We start from the raw sequence: 23,473 nt of genomic DNA on the forward strand, positions 1-23,473 counted from the left end.
TCTGTATTCAGTGGTATATACACCGGAGCTTGAGCGCAGAGGACTTCAACCATCAGATCTGCTCCAAAAAGAAAATAAAGAGACATTGTGCCCTTCGGGGCTGCACACCCTTCTCTGAGGCAAAGAATAAAGAACTTTACAAGCTGGGTGTGTTGTCATGCTTTGGTCCAACTGATAACATCTCCGACAAGAAAACGTTGGCACCTAAACATACCTTTCTGAAGAGGGAGTGGAGCTTATTCTTGTAATCTATTCTTCAGAAGCTTGCCTTCTAATGAACTGTTTGTTTGCAGTTGAGCATTGGTCTATAAATGCTTGTCAAGCTCCCTTTCTCTGATTATTACAATGCATTTTGTCACCTGACTGCTATCATTTTGCACTCAACACTCACCCAGCACTTGTGACTACCTTGACTTTAAATTAACGTTCTGTCTTGTCTATTAAGTATCAGGATGGTCTGATGTCTTTTTATGTGGCCACACAATTTACTTACAAGTTTCAGAACTATTCTACTTATTTCAAGTGGCAAAAACAGTTGTTATACCGTAGTAACACTCAGCAGTAACAGCATAATCCCATGCCTTAATTGATAACATGTAGAGATAGAGGTCAGGTCATGTAGAGGTTGTGTGCAGCAAACTGCCTACTTCAAGCAGGCCTCGCATACCTACATGATCTCACCCAGTTCACATCACCAGGATGATATAGGACACTATCCCTGTCCGGTACACGATCTCATCTAAGTTGTATCAACAGGATGTTCTTAAGGATTGGCGAGGAGAATTCACCAATAAAAAATGTTGTTGCCTGCTCTTTGTTACATTTTGCTGCATGGAAAACCACCCTGAGTCCTAAGGGATTGGGCAGCATAGAGATCAAACAAACCCACAAACAAACCAACAAACATAAAAGCAATAAACACTATGAAGGCAGTCAGAGATCTTAGCATCCTGCAATGACTGGTCTCTAACTCCATCAATAACACCCTCCTTTTCTTTTCAAATCAGTATTGTATGTTTCAGATGTCTGCAAACTTTTTTTTTCAAATTTGTTTCTATTGATGCTTAAATTAGTTTATCCCCAAGGTTGCCACTCTTATTCTCTTACTGTCTTAATTACCATTCTTGCATCCCAGGGAATTTTATAATAGAGAAAAATAATGTTGCCAAGGGGAAAAGGTTATCTATGGATACCAATGTGCATGGCTTGGCAGGGTCACATTCATGGATCCTGCCAAGCATCTTTGTCCACTCCTATCACTTGCCCTATCTCCTTTGTCCAACACAACCAACATGTTGCCTGGTTTACCTTGCCTCGCTTCCCAGGAACTAACTTCTTCCTCCCCTAAGCAGAAACTGAATATCATACTTCACTATCTGGCTGGTCTGGCTAGTGATGTTCTTCAAGCTTCTTCTGCATGGCATTCTGCAACCCTTGGTCCCTAACAGGCTAGGGCCCTCCTTCCATAGCTGCCCATTGGTGACTGCCACCATGTGCTTTGAAGAGAAGTATATACCTGCCTGCCTGAAAACTTTGTTTTTGACACAAAATAAAGCTATCAAAATTAAGCTGACCTAGAGGATAGGATTTAATGGTCAGAGGACAATCGTTTATTTTCTAGTAAAATTATGCTTTATGATAGATAGTCCTCTACTCCTCCTCACACAACAAATTACCTTACTCCTCCAGGCTTCAATTACTATGTTTAGAAAATTTACAGGTACACAGCCTCTGAACTGATTTAACTGTTGTTCATAAAATCATACATCACAATGGACTCCCTGTTAGCGACTACTTCACCTTTAACAACAACAACGCAAGAGCACGCGACAGATACAAATTAAATGTAAATCGCTCCAAACTAGACTGCAGGAAATACGATTTTAGCAATAGAGTGGTCAACACCTAGAATTCCCCCTATCCCAAAATCTTCAACCTTACATTATCTACAATAGACCTCTCCCCTTTTCTAAGAGGTCTGTAAGGGGCATGCATAAGTGCACCTTTGTGCCTACGGTTCCTGTCTTAATGTGTTTTTATCTTTTCTATCTCTACTTTATACTTATATTATGTTAAACATACTACAATACTATACAGTGTTCCCTCGATTTTCGCAGGTTCGAACTTCGCGGAAAGTCTATATCACAGTTTTTCAAAAATATAAATTAAAAAATACTTTGCGGGTTTTTTTCCCTATACCACGGTTTTTCCCACCTGATGATGTCATGTGTCATCGCCAAACTTTTGTCTGCCTTTAATAAATATTTTTTTTAATAAACTTTAATAAATAAACATGGTAAGTAATAATCTGAATGGTTGCTAATGGAATGGAAAATTGCAATTTAGGGGTTTAAAGTGTTAAGCAAAGGCTTGTGATACTGTTCATAGCCAAAAATAGTGTATTTACTTCCGCATCTCTACTTCACGGAAATTTAACTTTCGCGGGCGGTCTCGGAATGCATCCCCTGTGAAAAGCGAGGGAACACTGTATTTGTATAATAAATGAATGAATGAATGAATGAATGAATGAGTGAATGAATGAATGAATGAATGAATGAATGAATAAATAAATAAATAAATAAATAAACAATTTAAATAAAATTGTGCAGTTAGTTAAATAGGCAAGTCATCTGTGGCAGCCATTTTGTGAGAGCTTGCATAAAGATAGTGCAGGGCTTTGGATCTGAAGGGGAAATGATATTTCAGATTGTGGGTGGGGACAATTTCTTAAACAGCTGGGTCTTTTCCTGGGAGCATATGTCTAGCATAATCCTCCGGAAAAGACATTTAGTTTAAAAAGTTGTCAACAGGTGCACCCATATACACTCTGAAATGGTTTTTATCCTTCAAATCCAAAGCATTGCATAGGCCTGATGCATACCATATGTTCTTCAAATTCCAGATGTTTTGTTTCTAAAGCGCCTAGGCAAACATGATATTTTGGGGGGGGGGGCTTGGGCCAGTCAGACTGTTTCCAGCTTACTTTAGGGCAGGGTTAGGCAAAGTTGGCTCTTCTATGACATGTGGATTTCAACTCCCAGAATTCCTGAGCTAACATGATTGGTTCAGGATTTCTGAGAGTTTGAAGTCCACAAGTCATAGAAAATCCAACTTTGCCTACCACTGCTTTAGGGCAGGGGTCCCCAAACTTTTTACACAGGGGGCCAGTTCACTATCCCTCAGGGGATAGTTGTGAGTATAAAATAGAGACACCTGCCTATGTCATGGTGAACTCCCAGAGAAAAAGGCATGATAAAAATTCAATAAACATGGATCTAGGAATGTCCAAAAAAATTGAAAGGAAAAATCACAATACTTTGAGGAATCATAATATTTTATTCAGCTGATTGGGATAGAAGACTATTTTCTCCTTTGTAGGTAAATGCCTAATAAACATTCTTGTCTACCTAATGCAGGCTTAATTTTGAGGCTGAAAACAAAAGGGAAGGAAGGAAGGAAGGAAGGAAGGAAGGAAGGAAGGAAGGAAGGAAGGAAGGAAGGAAGGAGACTAAGGCAGAATTAAAACAGTCTCCTGTGAACCACTAAACCAGTGTTTCCCAACCATGGCAACTTGCATATATCTGGACTTCAACTCCCAGAATCCCCCAGGCAGCATTGGCTGGCTGGGGAATTCTGGGAGTTGAAGTCCAAATATCTGCAAGTTGCCAAGGTTGGGAAACACTGCACTAGACCAAACTGGCTCTCAGTTGCATGGACAGATGGGCACACACACACACACAAAATTGATTTTTAACTGTAGTAAATAAGTTTAGAATACTCATCTGATCAGTTTATTGTCCAGATGCTAACTAAAAGTGGGTAGTTCAGAGTGTATTTCTCCATATTTATATATTTCTTTACTTTTACATCATACTTTGGCTGAATAAATGTTCAGAGGATTATCTTCTGGAACAGTGATGGTGAACCTTTTTTGGTTCACCTGCGAAAGTGGGGCACAGAAGGGCGTGCGTGCCCATACCCACACTCCTGGCAAGCAATTGCACACCTGTTTTTCACTCTCCCCAGGCTAGAATATAGAATATAGGACAATTGATGAGATTATTCATTGAATAAAATGAAAGGAGATCCCCACAGAAGCTGCTTTAAGCTATTATACGAAAGGGAAGGTATATATCTAAATTCACCTAATTTGACTGATCAGTTAATAATATTTTGTGTTTCATTTTGTGCCTCAAGATGGCATTTATCAGTGGTAGATGAATCTGTGGTTCTGTAGATATTAATAAACGACTCTGAAAACCCTTTCGCCTCTGGATTCTCCAACAATTCGAAAGCAAGTCTTGACTATTCTTATCCCACAATAATGGCATATTTGAGAATCTAGCCAGCTTATTTCTGGCTCAGCTGGGCTGCATTTGAAACTACAGTAAAACTAATCCTTTGAAATCCTGTAGCGCTGTGAAACTTGTAGAATCTATTTGTAATGCAGACTGTAGTTCAATAATATATGAAGGATCACTCCACTATAATATATGAAGGACCACTCCAGTATAATATATGAAGGACCACTCATCTCATACATGCCTTTATCCCCTGATTTTATTCTCCTAATGAAATAATAGGCTGGTACCTTAGTAACTGGCTCAAGGTTACTCAGGAAATATCATATCCAAATAAAGATTTGAACTAGATATGCCTAGTCTTCTTTTATATTTCAAATAAAAAGTTCCCGTTTCTGAATAACCTTGTGACAATATTGCTATAAAGACCAAAAGATTCCCGATCTTGTTGAAAAGAGGGAAATACCTCCTGGATAATTTAGCAGTCTCAAACATACTTTTGTTTCATCTCCAAATCAAGGTCAAAACAATGCAATATATACTGCTCAAAAAAAAATAAAGGGAACACTTAAACAACACAATATAACTCCAAGTAAATCAAACTTCTGTGAAATCAAACTGTCCACTCAGGAAGCAACGCTGATTGACAAAATCAATTTCACATGTTATCAGCAAAGTACAAAGTATTCAATGAGAATATTTCATTCATTCCGATCTAGGATTCTAGGTGTTCTTTCAGTGTTCCCTTTATTTTTTTGAGCAGTGTATAATTCAGACATATAAAGTATGTCATATGCTCAAACATTAATATTGCTGGAAGGCTGTAAACAATTTATACATGGAGAACAAGAATCAGTGATGACAGATTGTTATTTTTGGATGAATATCTTAAGTTTGGGTATCTGGAGTTCTGATTTGTGGAAGAAACATGACATTTTGTACCTTTCCACACCTAATCTTGTACTTCTGATTATATTTATTTATTTAGTTACACTGTACTGTTATTTATTTAACAGGTATAAGTATAAACATGAATATGAACACAGGAAACGGATATGAATAATGGGGACAGTAGGACAGAGATGGTAGCACTTATGCACACCCCTTACAGATCTCTTAGGAATGGGGTGAGGTCCATGGTAGGCATTGACCCCTCTATTGCTGAAGTTATGTTTTCTGCAATCGAGTTTGGAGCAGTTTACCTTGAGTTTGTATCTATTGTGTGCTTTTGTATTATTGCAGTTGAAGCTAAAATGATCATTGACAGGTAGGACTTTGTAGCAGATAATTTTGTGTACTACGCTTCAGTCAGACCACAGGCGGCCAAGACCATAGGTTGTCCAAGCCCAAAATTTCAAGCCTGGTGGCAGTTGTTGAGCCAAATATTGAGGAAATGGGAAAGATTCATAAAGATAATACTCCGATATAGGCAACATCCAAAATGTAGCACATTTTGTCCTACACTTTAGTTTAATCCACATACTACATCCTGAATTGCAAGAGAAAAATCCCTACCATTCACATCCCAGAACAGCACTTAAAACATTGGGGGGTTTTTTCAGTTAAGGAAAAATATAGGGAGTACTGTGATCATAAATAAACATTTATGCAGAAATGTTTCCTTATTGTTTTCTGCAGTCAGTCTTTAACTCTGGTTAATACATCAGGGTTGGGCCTCTAATTGTGAGGATTGTACCATAAAAATAGACCTCAATTTATTATTAAAGCAAAGGTTAAAACTAATGCAATTCTTAAGAGAGAAAAAAGCATTGGTGACTTATTCATTAGGAAAGATGCCATAGTTTAGTAGTACAGCACATGCTTTGCATGCAAAAAGTCCAAGGCTCAGTTCCTGGAAAGATTCTTGTCTGAAAATTTAAATAGTTACTGTTGGGTTATTAATGATCTGATTCAGCACAAGAGACGTTCCTATGGATACTGGGTTTTATGCTATTGACCACGATTGCAAAATAACAGGAGGCTCTCCAATACAAGCTCTAATGCAAGGCTAATCAGCCCTTCCAGAGGATGCATTTATATTTTTAGTCTTGAGGGCTTCAAGGAGCTTTGTTAGTGATGGGAAGGTATCACTGAAGAGCACAGAATTAACATTTAAACAGAAAAGCAACAGATTCATGTTACAGCTTACCAACTGTTTTTTTAGAGACCAAAAAAACAGCACCATTCAAAAATCACCATTTGTCATTGTATTTTGCCAGTCTGATTATGGAGCTCTGGAGACTGCAAAAATCAGAGTTTGGTTAGCATGGAGATCTGAAGTTGACTTCTTCCAAATATTTTCTGATAGACCTTCATAGTACTGACCAGAAGCATTATCTTACTTTAAGTGGCCGGTTAGGTCCCACAGAGTTGGTCTCCTCCGGGTCCCGTCACCTAAACAATGTCACTTGGCGGGACCCAGGGGAAGAGCCTTCTCTGTGGCGGCTCCGACCCTCTGGAATCAGCTCCCTCCAGAGATTAGAACTGCCCCCACCCTCCTTGCCTTTCGTAAACTCCTTAAAACCCACCTCTGCGGTCAAGCGTGGGGGAACTGAAACATCTCCCCCTGCCTATGTAGTTTTTGTGTATGATATGACTATATGTATGTTTTTATATATTGGGGTTTCTTGTTTTTTAGACTTTTTAAATGTATTATTGTTATTTTAGATTCTAACTACTAGATTTGTTATTATATATTGTTTTTATCATTGCTGTAAGCCGTCCCGAGTCTACGGAGAGGGGCGGCATACAAATCTAATAAATAATAATAATAAATAATAATAATTTTGAGGGGAGCAGAACTTCTTAGCCAATCAAGCCCAATAGGTTTGGACATGCAAGTCTTTAAAGTGGGCATCTGAACTACTTCCATTTTACCCTAGCCTCATTGTCTCACACTATATTTCTTTTTCAAGACAAAGATGATTATGATTTTTGAAAGAAGGTTACTTTTCAGAATATAAAACCTACTAAAGCTGCAGGGAAGCAAATTGCTGCAGAGAGAGGCAAAGGCTGAAACTGGCTGTTTTTTGCTGCAAGGAGGGAAGTCAATAACTGTAAATGTCTATAGAGCGGTCAAATTATTAAGCTTATTTTTAAAAGACTGCTTTATTATTGTTCTGGACAACTTAACAAATTTTAAAATAAATGCTTGATCTGAAGATGCCCAGTGCTATTGTATCTTCTTTTAATTAGTAGAGAATACTTCCAGAAAGCCACATCAATTTTAAAGATCTATAAATGTATAATCTGAAATGTACTGTTTTAGTATTACACATTAGTATTAATTATTAGTATTAATATAAGGCAGCTGAGTTAAACCCTGACTTAGTCATGTTTGGAGTAGATCTATTTAAATAATTGGGAGGAGTTAAGAGTGATTACATTTAAGAAAACTTTCTGGGATTAATATACTGCCATAATGTACATTTCTCCAATTATTTGCTATTTCTATGTATCAGGCACACATGCACAGAAATACACAGCAAACAGTGTATATCATCTGTGCTGTTTTCTGTTTGGCAAATTGCTGAGAGGCAGAGGCCTTTTTCCTTGTTTTCCTCCCCCAAAACTAAGGGGGGGGGAGGAAAAATATGGTAGGTTCCTTTTTAAAAAAAAAAAATATTTGATATCACAAACTAGAGATTTCTGCTCCTCTCTTTATCAAAGTGATGATTGATTTGGTGCACCCAAAACACCATCTAGGATGGTTTGTGCTATATAAAGTATTAGATATGTCAATTTTTAGAACATTTTATTAACTCTAAAAGTATTCAGTTTTACTGCAACACTCTTCTGGCTGTTTTTGCATTACAGTTTAATTTTTGAGCACAAATGAGTCTAGCACCTCTCTGCTGCTTATTAAGAGAACCTGGTCTTTTTGTCAAAATCAACTCATTAAAAGTAACTATCCTTAAACTGATTTTTAAAGCAGCCACATCTTTTCTTAACCTTAGAATCCTAAAAGAAGACATGTATTATCGATTCTGAAACATAGAGAGATGCTGTGCTTGCACTAGTTCAAGAATTGTGACGCATGCACAGCTATACTGTCTGCAATGCTGAGAATGGAACTAACTAGTGAAAACTTTGCATGTACAAAGCTGTATTAATAGAAAGTTGTTACAGATAATATGCTAGAAGGAATGGGAGAGAAGCTATGCATTTGACAATAGTCTGACTAATGCAGAACAGGTTGTGTAGCTGCTAACTAGTATATAAAGAACACTGGTATATTTAACCCTTTCCCCATTGTCCATATTTTCACTTCAAATAATTTACCCACATGAATGTGCATTTAGTTTGGAAGAACATCTTGGGAAGAGCAGATCTACCAACCATTGTTTAGAATAAAGAAATTCTTAAAAAAGGAAAAAACCCAAACAACAAACAAAACTTGGATCTTTGTTCTTATAAAAGATGCGGCCGCGAGAGCTATCGTGGGCTTCCTAGATTCGCCCACGTTTCTGCAACACTCCGCGGCCTGCACTGGCTGCCGATCAGTTTCCGGTCACAATTCAAAGTGTTGGTAATGACCTTTAAAGCCCTACATGGCATCGGACCAGAATACCTCCGGAACCGCCTTCTACTGCACGAATCCCAGCAGCCGATAAGGTCCCACAGAGTTGGCCTTCTCCGGGTCCCGTCGACCAAACAATGTCGTTTGACGGGCCCCAGGGGAAGAGCCTTCTCTGTGGCAGCCCTGGCCCTCTGGAATCAACTTCCCCCAGAGATTAGAACGGCCCCCACCCTCCTTGTCTTTCGCAAGTTACTTAAGACCCACCTATATCGCCAGGCATGGGGGAACTAAGACATCTCCCCCAGGCTTATTATATTTCATGTTTGATGTGTATGTGCTGTATGATTTTTAATTGTTGAGGTTTTTATATATTTTATTATTAGATTTGTTCCATTGTTATACTGTTTTTATTACTGTTGTGAGCCGCCCCGAGTCTTCGGAGAGGGGCGGCATACAAATCTAATAAATAATAATAATATTAGCAAGCATGATCTATGTCTAAAGGTGGAAGGACTAATTTCATGCAAGATTGGATGGTGATTTTGGTAAAAACATTAATGAACAAATTTTCTGGGAGGCAATGTAATGCTCCAGCAACTTATCCTCTATTCCCCACTGCTCTGTCTTAAAATTGCTTTCCTTTTAAACAAATTATGCTGAGTTTCCATACGTAATTTGCTCCTTAATTAAAGGAGTATCCAGCTTTGTTGACATTACAGTCCAGTGTTTGATAAAATGTATATGATAGCATTTTAGATAGAAGCAACATGTAATGTAATAAATACTGGTTTTGTTTCAGCTTTTCCTTTCAAATGCAAAAAAAAAAAGCCTGTTTTAATTTTAATGCTTTTAAGTGCATGATCTCAATGGCTCAACAGTTTAATGCAAACATTAAGTTGCATTGCAGATTAAAAACTATTTATTGGCTTTCATATCAGAGACATAATAAGGCTGCAGTATTAAGCAGGGGAGTAAACTCCAATAAATATAGGTAGACCTACATGCATAAGGTTATACTATATTAACCATTTCCAGATAGAGGGTGTTTGGAACAATGTCAAGATCATCTGATTAATAGAATATTCAGAATCCTTGGATGCATAACAGTAAAGGTCTCCAAATTTATACAGTACTTCTTTTTCTTAAAGAGAAAATGTGAAAGATTATTATATGGATGGTAAACATATTATTAATAAATAATAATAATGATGATGATAACAACAACAACAATAATATTTGTATGCCGCCCCTCTCCGAAGACTGATGTTCCTGATGTTTGCACTTCAAAATATATGCACATTTCTCTTTATCATTTCTCATTTTCACCTAATTCAGCCTTTCTTAATTGAATATTTTTTTCCAGGTGCAATGATATTATAAAGTTTTCCCGTTTTGAAATCTTGTAACTTCAGTTCTAACATATGTGGAGGGTACCAGGTTGGAAAAGGGTATATAAGAAATTAGTCTGTCTCCTTCTCTTCCTCCCCCTCTACTTCCTGTCTCAGGAGGAGTGAAGGAGTAAGTAGGTAGGAGGAGGAGATAGAGAGGGAGGGAGGGGGGCGCAAGAAAGAACAAGAAGAGGGGCAGACAGGTACTGGTTAAGATAAGGGTAGAATAAGGTATGGATTTTGGGAACAATAGATAAAAATATGTAATATGTATGGTGTTTGTAATATTGGAAGGTATATATACATTGATTTGTATGTGAGAAAGTGGAGAAAAATTAAAAAAAACCTCCCCCCCCTCCCCCCCAAAAAATTTTAGTCTGTATGAAATGTAGAAAATTGGTACAAAACTGGTACAGGAAAGCTGTTTAACATAACCTTTTTTCTTTTTGGTTTGGCAGGGAGACCCCATTCCTGAAGAAATATATGAATTGTTGCGTGACAGCTCGGTGCGTTCCATCAGAGACCTCCGGCAGGTCCTGCAGATAGAATCCGTAGGTAAATTTCCACACCAAATGTTCCTCTTTAATAAATCTCAACAGATATTTATTTATTTATTTATTTGATTGATTGATTGATTGATTGATTGTTTAATATTCCGCCCCTCTCCGAGGACTCGGGGCGGCTTACAACATATAAAAAACAATGTACGCTTCCTAATCCAATAAATTAATTGGATTAACTAATTAGTCTAATTAACTAGTCTAAAAACCCAATAGCATTAAAAAACCAATCATGCCCATTCCCACAACATATATTATATTTCGTCGGCCAGTATAAACAGTGAAACAATCACAAACACATTTGTGTACCACCCGTGAACTGCCATTGTGAATTGTGTTTTCTAGATTCTGATTACACAAAACCATAGGTTACACCTGGGTTGAAAAGCTCCTCCCCATATGGCAGTTCACCCATAGAATAATTCTATAGCATATTTTAGTGTTTGGCTTGAACAGAGTTTAACATGCAATTTGTAATGTAACAGGACGTATTACTTGCAAATACAGTAGGTTTTAATAATGTTTATTATTTTTTAATCAGTCTAATAGCCGAGGTGGCATAGTGGTTAGGGTGCAGCACTGCAGGCTACTTCAGCTAACTGCTAGCTGTAGTTCAGTAGTTCAAATCTCACCCCCAGGCTCAAGGTTGATTCTGCCGTCCATCCTTTCCAGGTGGGTAAAATGAGGACCCAGATTGTTGGGGGCAACATGCTGATTCTATTAACCGCTTAGAGAGGGCTGTAAAAGCACTATTAGGTGGTATATAAGTCTAAATGCTATTGCTAATGCTTTTATTATTTTCTGATCAGTCTGGTCTTTGAAAAAAATAGATCATGGCAGTGATGGCAAACCTTTTATTTCCTCAGGTGCCGAAAGAGCGTGGGCATGCACTATTGCGCATGCGCGAGTGCCCACACCCATAATTCAATACCTGGGAAGGGCCAAAACCGCCTCCTCCACCTGCCAGAGGTCCTCTGGAGGCCAGAAATAGCCTGTTTCCTAACTTCTGGTGGGCCCAGTAGGCTCATGTTTTGCCTTCCCCTGGCTCCAAAGGCTTCCCTGGAGCTGGCGGAGGGTAAAAACACCCTCCCCCTTCCCCCCGGAGGCTCTCTGGAGGCCAAAAATGCCCTCCCAGAATCTCTGTGTGAGCCAAAAATCAGCTGGCTGGCACACACATACATGTTGGAGCTGAGCTAGGGCAACGGCTCACATGCCAGCAGATATGGCTCCGTGTGCCACCTGTGGAACTCGTGCCATAGTGTTGTGGTTGGCTCTGTCCCAGCTCCTGCCCCAGGGAATGGGGAGGTGGATGCAGGGGAAACTTCAACATGTCACAGGCCTGTGTTATTGCTGACAGAATCAGTTCAGAGTTTAGTTTCCTCGGATGAAGAAGAAGGTGGGAGTGACTCAGCAGAGGAGGGCTTGGCACACAGCCAAGGCAGTCATTCTCCCTTATCTTCTATTGATTCAGATGATGACATTTTGGACTCACGCAAGTGCAGAATTATGCGTAGAAGAGACCAAGTAAGAACATATTACAGGAAATAAGGGAGGCCACCTGTGTTTGGGTGGGGCTCCAGTAATTAGGGCTGTTGCTATAAATAGCAGCATGTGGGTTTGGCCATTGTGGAAGAATATCTGATCGCAGGTCGTCAGGAATCTTGTGTGCTGGATTTTGTTGTTTTTTCACGTCTTTGAAACCAAAGCAGAGCAACATTGTGTGTGTCTCACTTCATTGGAAGAAGGGGTGTGGAGTTTCTTCACAGCTGCTAGCTAAGTACTTAATGACTGCTTAAAGGAACTTGTACAGACTACCTGGTTGTTTTGGGATGAGTGCTCTTTGCAATACAAAAAGAGTGCTTTAGTTTATTTTGAATTTTGTGATAAAGAACATTGTTTTGAATTTTCAAACGTGTGTGTGTCTGAAATTTGTACCCTTGAATTTTTGGGAGGCTCCTATCAGAGAGCCCGGCAGAACACATAGGTTCGCCATCACTGGACTATAAACTTCTGTGCCTGAAATCAGATTACCAGTCATCCATTATTCATTTCCCTGGCTTTTGATTTTTAGTCCATATAAGAGGAGAAATGAATGACATCAGGTAATGAGAGGAGAGTCAATGTTTTGTTTTACTCTGGCGACTGGACGAGGCTGCAGAGAAAGTTGGGGGATACCTGTCTCAGGATTGAGTCACAGAGCCGATTGCATAGGCTTTGGCACGTGCAGGAATGCGAGCACACGTCATGGCCATTGGGTTGGACCTGGAATGTATTTATAAACATTTTCTTCACAGATTCCATTCTGATCCAACCTCTGCTCCCGCCTGTCCCCTCCCCACCCCCTGCCTTCTCTCTTGTGTTTGTCTATTGGTAGCTTTGTAATCTTTGCCGAGACACTATCTACGGGGGAACAGAATTTCCTGTCTTTGTTTCCGATGCCAGTTGGACCACTGGCACGTTCTCAAAAGCATTCCCGCTCCCTTTCAAAATGCCTGTAAGGGGAGGAGGGGAAAAAAAGAGGGAGGGTACCAGCTGTGTTCTGCTATTGTTTCCCCCTTCAAGTCGCTTGGCTTCTCCACCCGCCTGTCCCGGCTACACGAGCCATACAATAGGGTGCCTTCCAAAATTAGAAGCACTGGCTTTTCCACAGCTGGGCCTGTTGCCCTGGTCAGCAGTAGCTTTACGGCCCTATCTGGAGAGACAGCCTTGGGGGAAGGGTGAGGTTAACTGGAGACCTGTTTTTCAATAGAAGATTTGTTTCAAGTCAACAGCGTTGCTATTTTTTCCCTTGTCTGTTTAACCTTTGCACAAATACAGCCCCCACCCTGCCCTGATAAAATTCCAGAAAATGGGGGATGGATGGGAGAAGATGGGAAGATCCAGCTCAGTGGCGTGGATTAATGATAAAGCTTTGATGTCATGATTCATCTTGCTCTTTCCTTTGGGAGTTGGAAGGTTTTAGGGACAATGAATCTGGAAACAATAGTCATTTAGAATATTGTAGAATCAAACTTTATAGAGTGGGACACTGAATCTCCAATATATCTGTTCTTTCGGGCTCTCTGGTAGAATCCTCCCAAAAATTCACAGGTACAAATTTCAGACACACACACGTTTGAAAATTCAAAACAATGTTCTTTATAATGAAAATTCACTTAAACCAAGCCCTCTTTTGGTATAGCAAAGAGCACTGGTCTCCAAACAAACTGGTAATTTGTACAAGTCCCTTATCAGTTCTGTGATACTTAGCTTGCAGCTGTGAGGCAATTCACAGTCCTTCTTTCACAAAGTGAAACACACTTTGCCCTGGTTTAGTTTCAAAGCAGGGAAAAATCAGCACACAAGAAGTAAAGCAGTCACGAAACACAACGATCAGATAATCCTCCATAATGGCCAAACCCACAGGCTGCTATTTATAGCAGCCTCACTAATTACCACAGCCCCACCCAACCACACGTGGCCTCATTTTCTTTGATAATAATCTCTCAGTTGTTGTTGCCTATGCATCGCTCTCCGCATGCGTGGCTGTATCATTAACTCTTGTTCTGAATCCAAGGAGGAGCTAGATAATTGATCTCCTTCTGAGCTGTCTGCCCCACTCTCCTCCTCCCTGTCACTCATGTCTTCTTGGTCAGAGGAGCCTTCATCAGCAGATTCCACGGGGGGGGGGGGAAACAGGCCTGCAGCATGTGGATGTCTCCCCCACATCCACAGTCCTTGGGGCAGGAGCTGGGCCAGAGCTAACCACAACAATATCTTGATTTCTGCAGAAGCTGATGTAGAAAACCGAAAGCTTAATTTCTTTTAGCCTTCAACCCAGAACTCAGTCAGGTGTTTGTAGAAACTTACTCTTTCTTCTCCTTTTTTCTTACAGGCTTTGTATTACTTATTTCTTACATTCAGAATTATTCCCCAGAAATAAAACCTGCCCTGCTTTATTTTAAGTAGTTCATAAATGAAAAGCCTGCAACTGTGTAAGAACTATCTTCAAATACTGCCATTGACTTTGGAATCTGGAGGGGTTTGTTGACTCCAAGGAAGCTCTGGCTGATGTGATGGGAATTGCTTTGTTCAGCATTTCCTATGGGAAAATGTTAGAGAATGTTTATAAAGAAAGCTGGCAGTCTTATCTTTTACCCATCCCCTCCCCCAAAATAGACCCATTTGGCTAAAACTGAATACATCCTCTGTAGGAGGAACAGAACTATTATACTTACCTACATCTCCACTTTGGAAGGATAAAATTACAAAGGAGTGTCTCTAATAGTTTGGCAAAGTACAGACCTGAACAGATGAATAAATAGCCAGATATGTTCAAAGGCAACTGAAATCAGTCAAATAATTTATTTTATCATTCGGGTTTATTCATCTTTACTCCTTTTTGTTTTTATAAAATAAAATAAAAACTAAAATTTGCCGAATGCATGCAACACTTTATTATGGACAAATGTTAGTAATGTAAAGAATAAATGTTATTATGAAAATGATTTATTGGGTTTAAATAAATATAATAGGAAATATGATGTAACCTGAGGATATCTGGAAATAAACACAGAATGTAGACAAATATATTGTAAAATTTATATCAAATTAATTTGCTGTGCTGTTTATTACCCACTTCCATTGAAATGGTCTTGTGGCATTAAGCACCATATTATCTGAACTTGAAATAAATTGTCAAATAGGTTCCCCTGTGGCTATTAAGCGGTATGATAAGAACTGAAGATTTTGAGGTTCACTGCCACAATTTCAGATTGCTAGAATTTGGCTTCTACCACAGAATTATAGTCTCGTCTTTTAACTTAAAAATGAAAATGCAATACATAAATTCTTCTTTTTATCCTTGCTTATAAATACATTTTGTTGTGGTTGGCTCTGGCCCAGCTCCTGCCCCAGGGAATGTGGTGGTGGATGCAGTGGAAACTTCAACATGTCATAGGCCTGTGTTATTGCCGACAGAATCAGTTCAGAGTTTAGTTTCCTCGGATGAAGAAGAAGGTGGGAGTGACTTGGAAGAGGGGGGCTTGGCACACAGCCCAGGCAGTCAATCACCCTTATCTTCCATTGATTCGGATGAAGAAGTCTTGGACCCACGCAAGCGCAGAATTATACGTAGAAGAGACCAAGTAAGGACATATTACAGGCAATAAGAGAGGCCATCTATGTTTAGGTGGAGCTCCAGTAATTAGGGCTGCTGCTATAAATAGCAGCGTGTAGGTTTGGCTGTTGTGGAAGAGTATCTGATCGCAGTTCTTCAGGAATCGTGCCTTGACTTTGTTTGTTGATTTTTCACGTCTTTGAAACCAACGCAGAGCAAAGTACAGTGGAACCCCGACATAAGAGCTGCTCTACTTAAGAGCAACTCGAGATAAGAGCTGGGAGGGGAGAGATATTTTTGTTCTACTTACAAGCCCCAATTCGAGATACAAGCGCCAAGGAGCTGTCTCCTGAAGCCAAACGCTAACTTCCGCGTTCGGCTTCAGGAGACAGCTGCGAAGCGGCGCGCGTGTTTTAAAAGGTTGCAGCCGGCCTGGGGGGCTCAGGGGGGTGCTTGCAGCTTTCTTTCTTGCTCTTTTTCTTTCTCTCTTTTACCTTCCCTTCCTCTATTTCTTCTTTTCTTTCTCCTTCCCACCTTCTTCCCTCCCTCCCTCCCTTCACTCATTCCTCTCTTACTCTCCCCTTTCATAAGTTTCCTTGCTTCCTTCCTCTGTTCCTGTCCCTTCCCCCTTTCTTTCTTTCTTTCTTTCTTTCTTGCTCTTTTTCTTTCTCTCTTTTACCTTCCCTTCCTCTATTTCTTCTTTTCTTTCTCCTTCCCACCTTCTTCCCTCCCTCCCTCCCTTCACTCATTCCTCTCTTACTCTCCCCTTTCATAAGTTTCCTTGCTTCCTTCCTCTGTTCCTGTCCCTTCCCTCTTTCCTTCCTTCCCACCCTCCGTCCATTCATTCACCCATTCCTCTCTTGATCGCTTAAAGCCGGTCCCTGGTGCAAAAAGGGTTGGGGACCTCTGTCCTACAGGATTGGGTGGCAGAGAAGTTGAACATATGTAAATTTAAAAGTTTAAGAAAGTTTACAAGCTAAGTGAAAGAAACTTCATTATTCATTTATATGTACATGTACATTTCTTCATTAAAAACATGTCTTTCTGCATAATTTAGACTAACTTTGTGAGTTTTTTGAGGGCTGGAACCAATTAAAATTATTTACATTAATTCCTATGGGGAAAAGTCGTTCGAGATAAGAGCTGCTCGACTTAAGAGCCCAGGTCTGGAACGAATTAAACTCGTATCTCGAGGTACCACTGTATGTGGGTGTTTCACTTCGTGGAAGAAGGGGTGCAACGTTTCTTCACAGCTGCTAGCTAAGTACTTAATGACTGCTTAAGGGAAATTGTACAGACTACCCGGTTGTTTTGGGAAGAGTGCTCTTTGCAATACAAAAAGAGTGCTCAGTTTATTTTGAATTTTGTGATAAAGAACATTGTTTTGAATTTTAAAACGTGTGTGTGTCTGAAATTTGTATTCTTGAATTTTCGGGAGGCTCCTACCAGAGAGCACGGCAGAACACATTTTGGGTCTTGTTAAAAAGAACATTGGTGGTGTAGTAGTTAGAGTGCAGTACTGCAAGCTACTTTTGCTGATCACTGGCTGCCCGCAGTTTGGCAGGTCAAATCTCAGTAGGCTCAAGGTTGACTCAGGCTCCCATCCTTCCAAGGTTGGTAAAATGAGGACTCGGATTGTTGGGGGCAATAGGCTTAGTCTCTGTAAACTGTTATAGAGGGCTGTATACCACTGTGAAGCGGTATATAAGTGTAAATGCTATGCTAATGCTATTGGAAAAAAGAATAACATTTTTTAAGGTTGGGAGAATTCCAATGCATCACTGCATTTTCCCTGCAGTCTGCAGATATATCATTGCTTATTACCTTATAATTCCTTCTTACAGGGGAAAATACCTGCACATTTTCACCTTTTTTTCAAAATACTTATGCTGAATAATCATTATATATTTCATTTTATATAATACACCTTGAGAAGAATTAAGAAAGCTATAGAATTGTGTTGAGTTTATTATTCTAACACCACATTGCCTGTAATACTTTTTGGCCTTCTTAATAGGGATAATTATAGTATTTTGCTAAATTGCAATCAGTCATTTAATTCTTTATGATTTTGTGCATCTTCAGGTATTTGCTGTAGTGATGCAACTTAGATATTAATTTACTTAATGACATTGGATTTTTTTTCTCTTTTTGCAGATGAAGATACCTCTAGTTCGTACATGAATTTTACCCAAATACATGCTGGTGAAAATCTTGTTTCTTTGCCGCGTGGAAGAAGAAGTTTAGGTAGGCTGTATGTAGACATGCTGGCTACTATATTTCAATAAGCAAGCATGGGATTAGACCTACTCCAGAAATACTTAAATTTTAGCTTTTGCACGTATAAATCAGCCCTATCTTCTATCAAACCAAATAAAGTCTTTTTTACAGTTTCAATTTTTGGAATTGAATTGTTTTCCTGCCAGTTCAGAGAGGAGAATGTTGTTTAATTACATGCATTTATAAGAATCTTAGATTCTGCAAATGGAAGATCATAACCCTTTAACCAAATCAGTTAATTAAAATAGTTTTTTTAAGGGAACAGAATAATACATTTGATTATAATAGAGGGATATGTAAGATAATTGGTAAATAACAAAGAAATATATTTGGTAAAATATTTTCATCTCCTGCTCAATAGAAAACTTACACTCCTGTATATATAGCAGAAATACCCCCAAACATGCAATATGGAAAATAGTCATGAGTTTCAAAGTTGATTTAACCAGGAATTTTTCTTCTGGATTTTTCTAGCTGGAGCAGAACCTATTGAGCCAGCAATAATTGCTGAGTGCAAGACACGGTCTGAAGTCTTTGAGATCTCCCGGAGCATGGTGGATCCAACAAATGCCAATTTTCTTGTGTGGCCACCCTGTGTAGAAGTGCAACGATGCACAGGCTGTTGCAATACCCGAGCAATGCAGTGTCGTCCCACACAGGTTCGGGTGCGACATATCCAGGTATACAGATATCTCTGTTCTTCTATCCCAGTTTTTCAATCTTCTTTGAATCTTACTTTATCTTATTTTAAAGTTGATGAAGTGCCATAAACCTATCTGACAACTTTTGAAAGCAAGGTCAGTATCTATGCTCCTTCACCCTGCCTGAATTATCTCCTAATGTGTTTCTGCCTTCAAGAAATGGACCATAGATCAAGCTGGGCATGCAGATCAATCCTTTCCCTCCACAGAAATAGCTTTGTGCCAGAAAGTCCTGTAATAGTACTTAAGGAATCACATTACAAATTAGGGATACAGTGGTACCTCTACCTACAAACGCCAATAATAATAATAATAACAACAACAACAACAATAATAATAATCATCATAATTTATTAGATTTGTATGCCGCCCCTCTCCGGAGACTTGGAGTGGCTCACAACAATAATAAACAGTGTACAAATCCAATACTTAAAAACTATTAAAAACCCTTATCATTAAAATAGTCACACAACCCAATCAAACCATACATAAACCGTGATAGCTCTACATACGAAATTTTCTAGATAAGAACCGGGTGTTCAAGATTTTTTTGCCTCTTCTCAAGAACCATTTCCTATTTACAAACCCTAGCCTCTGAAACTGTAACCAGAAAAGGTGGGGAGAAGCCTCTGTGGAGCCTCTCTAGGAATCTCCTGGGAGGAAACAGGGCCGGAAAAGGCAGGGAGAAGCCTCTGTGGGGCCTCTCTAGGAATCTCCTGGGAGGAAATAGGGCCTCCACCTTCCCAGTGGTTTCCCCAATCGCTTGCATTATTTGTTTTTACATTGATTCCTATGGGAAAAATGGTTTCTTCTTACAAATTTTTCTACTTAAGAACCTGGAAACGGAACAAATTAAGTTCGTAACTAGAGGTAACAGTGGTATGATTGTATGAATATAGAAAAAAAAAGATTAGTTTGCATTTTGTCACAACAGGTATATCCATCATTATTTATGTCCACTGGAGTTAAGTGAACAATAAATTTAAATAATAAAAATATATTTAAAAAATAGCAAAATATTTATTTCTGTAATCATGTCCTTTGACAGCCTTTGCTTCCTCATATCGGATCCAAAAATCGCCAGGTTTTTGTAATAATTATTGTTTAAATAAATAATGTGTAACATTATTTATTTCATAATGTTAATCTGTAAAAATGTACATTGGCGCAAAATTTAATCCTATCATAAAACGGGTCTCATACGATTTGTATTTTTCAGAATATAAGGTGCACCATTTTGCCCCCCCCCCAAAAGAGGGGGGAAATGTTAGTGCATCTTATACACCAAATACAGTCGTTTTTGGCATCCTGAAAGCCTGCCTGTATCCCATGTTTGTGAAAAATGGGCCCATTTTTCACAAAAATGTTGTGTGCAGAGGGTTTGGCAAGCCTGCAGAGCACTCTTAGGGGGTGGGGGAAGGCAAAAAAAGTGAAAATGGGCCGGTTTTTGCAAAAACAAGAGCATTTTTGCCTTCTCACACCTCTTAGGAACACTCTGCAGGCTTCCCAAACCCTCTGCATGCCTCATTTTTTGAAAAAACAAACAAGTGAAAAATGGGCTGCTTTTCGCAAAAACAGAGGTACAGTATTTTTGCCTTCTAATTACCCGTCTGGCATGACTGCAGGAGAAATTCTTTTGAGTTGAAATCTACTAGTCTTAAAGCTGTCAAGTTTGAAGACCCTTGGGTTAGGGGTTAATGGTACAAGGCTCTTGAAACTTGGCAAGTTGAAGACCTGTGGACCTGTGGATTTCAAGACCTGTGGACTTCAACTGCCATTCCTGAGCTAGCAATGACTGGAGGAGGAATTCTGGGGGTTGAAGTCCACAAGTCTTAAAGATGTCAAGTTTGAAGTTTGTAAAAAACATACATGGTAGTAAAAAATAGACATGGTTGTAAAAAGTATTCTGCTACACTGGTATTTTATTAAATAATATATTACTACACCATTTGGTTCAGAATACTTTTTTCTTATTTATTTATTAGATTTGTATACCGCCCCTCTCCGTAGACTCGGGGCAGCTCACAATAGCAAGAGAACAATTCATAACAAATCTAATAGTTTAAAAACATTTTTAAAAAACCCATTATTAGTTAGACATACATACAAACATACCATACATAAATTGTATAGGCCCGGGGCCGGGGGAGATATCTCAATTCCCCCATGCCTGGAGCAAAGGTGGGTTTTAAGGAGTTTACGGAAGGCAAGGAGGGTGGGGGCAGTTCTAATCTCCAGGAGAAGCTGGTTCCAGAGGGTCGGGGCTGCCACAGAGAAGGCTCTTCCCCTGGGGCCCACCAAACAACATTGTTTAGTCGACGGGAGAAGGCCAACTCTGTGGGACCTAATCGGTCGCTGGGTTTCGTGCGGCAGAAGGCGGTCCCGGAGATATTCTGGTCCGATGCCATGAAGGGCTTTATAGATCATAACCAACACTTTGAATTGCGACCGGAAATTGATCGGCAACCAATGCAGACTGCGGAGTCTTGGTGTGACATGGGCATACCTTGGGAAGCCCATGATTGCTCTCGCAGCTGCATTCTTGCTTTCGTTCTCTAATATCTTCTAGGTGCATCTTATATGCCAAAAAATACGGTACCTATACGTGTTTGCATATACCTATATACAGTATATCAGTGGTTCCCAACATGAGGCCCACGTCCCACAGGGGGGTAATTTGATTTTTAATGGGGCAATTGGAACCTTGTTTAAACCAAGTTAATGGCTTTTTAGGCTTCCTCTGCGTGAATTGGATTTAACTTTTTGAATTGTAAGACTTACCAGTATATGTCACAGGGGAGGCATCAGGGTGTTAGAGATGCTTAGGTGGCCCCCAAAAAGTTGGGAAGCATTGCAGTATATTATAGGTATAACTGTTTCACCTTGACACAATAGAACCTCTCAGTATAATTGTTTGTGTTGTGTTGACATTCTGGAAAGGAATGGCTTGTTTTACCATAATTTATAAAACAATATTGTCGGTTGGGTTTCTATGACATGCTGAGTCAAAAAGAAAAAACCAATAGACCTACCTATCTTTATTGTAGTTATCTTTATAGTGCCTTGAATTGCTTAATTTGCATCTACACTATCTCAAGACTTGATGTGTTTGCTTTATCAAATGGAGAATCTACATGTTGTTCTGCTTTGATCTTATCTGATTTTAGAGTAGGTTATTTTATTTTATTTGTAGTAGATGCATTGCTATTTCAGGAGTTATTGCTTTGAGATGGCTAAGTAGCTCTAATAATTCCTAGAACATTGCTGGGAGGAGCATGAATTATGGTAGAGTTTCTCTCTTGTTTTAAGGTCAAAAGAGGAAGGAAAACCTAAAGAAGGTTGAGATCCCTATGTGGGAAACCAATTCATCCAGCAAAAGGATCTTTAAAGGCAACCCTAGAGCAGAATGGCAAATCACATAGCATTAAAAAAAAAAATAGACAAATCGTGTTTATGTTTCTAAACATGGAGAAATGGAGTATTTCTAAGATTTGCAGTTGCTGATAGGCAAGTTACAATAGTTCAGAGCTAGTCCTCAACTTATAACCATTCCTTTAAAGATGGCCCAGAATTGCAATAGCATTGGAATGGGTCTTTATGCCCCATAAAGCACTTTTGGTTATTTCAAAACATAACATCCCACCCATACAGTTATATTATCATGATAGAAGATTGATGACAGAAAAAGACCTCATGGTCCATCTAGTTTGCCTTTATACTACTTCCTGTATTTTATCTTAGGATGGATCTATGTTTATCCCAGGCATGTTTAAATTCAGTTAGTGTGGATTTACCAACCACATCTGCTGTAAGTGTGTTCCAAGCATCTACTACTCTTTCAGTGAAATAATATTTTCTCACGTTGCTTTTGATCTTTCCCCCAACTAACTTCAGATTGTGTCCCCTTGTTCTTGTGTTCACTTTCCTATTAAAAACACTTCCCTCCTGAACCTTATTTAACCCTTTAACATATTTAAATATTTCAATCATATTCCCCCTTTCCCTTCTGTCCTCCAGACTATGATCTGAGTGTTTGGCAACTTGTCCATACCTACAGGTGATCACTATTTGGAATCTTTTCTGCTGGCTTCCCCAGAAAACCAATGGGGAAGCAGGCAGGGATGCTTGCAAGCTAAATGCCTATGGAGTTCTCAGTCATCCAAGTCATGATTTTCCCAAGAGTTTTTTTCAAAAAGCAACTGGACTTTGTTTTTTCTTGAATATATTCCACTTCTCATCCAAGAAGCTTCTTTGGTTCTGACTGAATCAGTGGTAGGTTGCTACCAGTATGCCCCGGAGCTCCGTTCCGGTAGTGCCCACCAGATTGCGCAATTTGTGCATGACCTCTCCGGTGTCATCCTCACCGGTCCGTCAGGTGACACCATCTTTTTCCTCAAAATTTTGGGGCTTTTTTGCTTTCTGCACATCCCCAGAAGCAAAATCTCACAAGGGGGATGCTCGCTCATGTGAGTGTTCACCGATTTTTTGCTTCCATGTGGAAGAAAAAATTGCCAAAATTACCAGCAGGTGAGTTTTCCCTGATGAGATTTTGGCGCATTTTTGCATCCTGTGCATGCACAGAAGCAAAATTGTGCGAGGGGATGTGCATGCTGGGGGTGTGTGCCC

At 39.4% G+C, this 23,473-nt stretch overlaps 1 protein-coding gene across 1 annotated transcript in view; it reads left to right on the forward strand.

Moving 5' to 3' along the window:
• Positions 1-23,473, forward strand: part of PDGFB (platelet derived growth factor subunit B) — a 53,583-nt gene that overhangs the window by 14,394 nt on the left and 15,716 nt on the right. The window contains exons 2-4 of the mRNA XM_070756098.1: positions 10,667-10,763; positions 18,024-18,113; positions 18,621-18,826. Coding sequence (XP_070612199.1) covers positions 10,667-10,763; positions 18,024-18,113; positions 18,621-18,826 — 393 coding nt within the window. The remainder of the gene's footprint in view (positions 1-10,666; positions 10,764-18,023; positions 18,114-18,620; positions 18,827-23,473) is intronic.

Source organism: Erythrolamprus reginae, chromosome 6, assembly GCF_031021105.1.
Source record: "Erythrolamprus reginae isolate rEryReg1 chromosome 6, rEryReg1.hap1, whole genome shotgun sequence".
In the NCBI taxonomy this organism is placed as follows: Eukaryota; Metazoa; Chordata; class Lepidosauria; order Squamata; family Dipsadidae; genus Erythrolamprus; species Erythrolamprus reginae.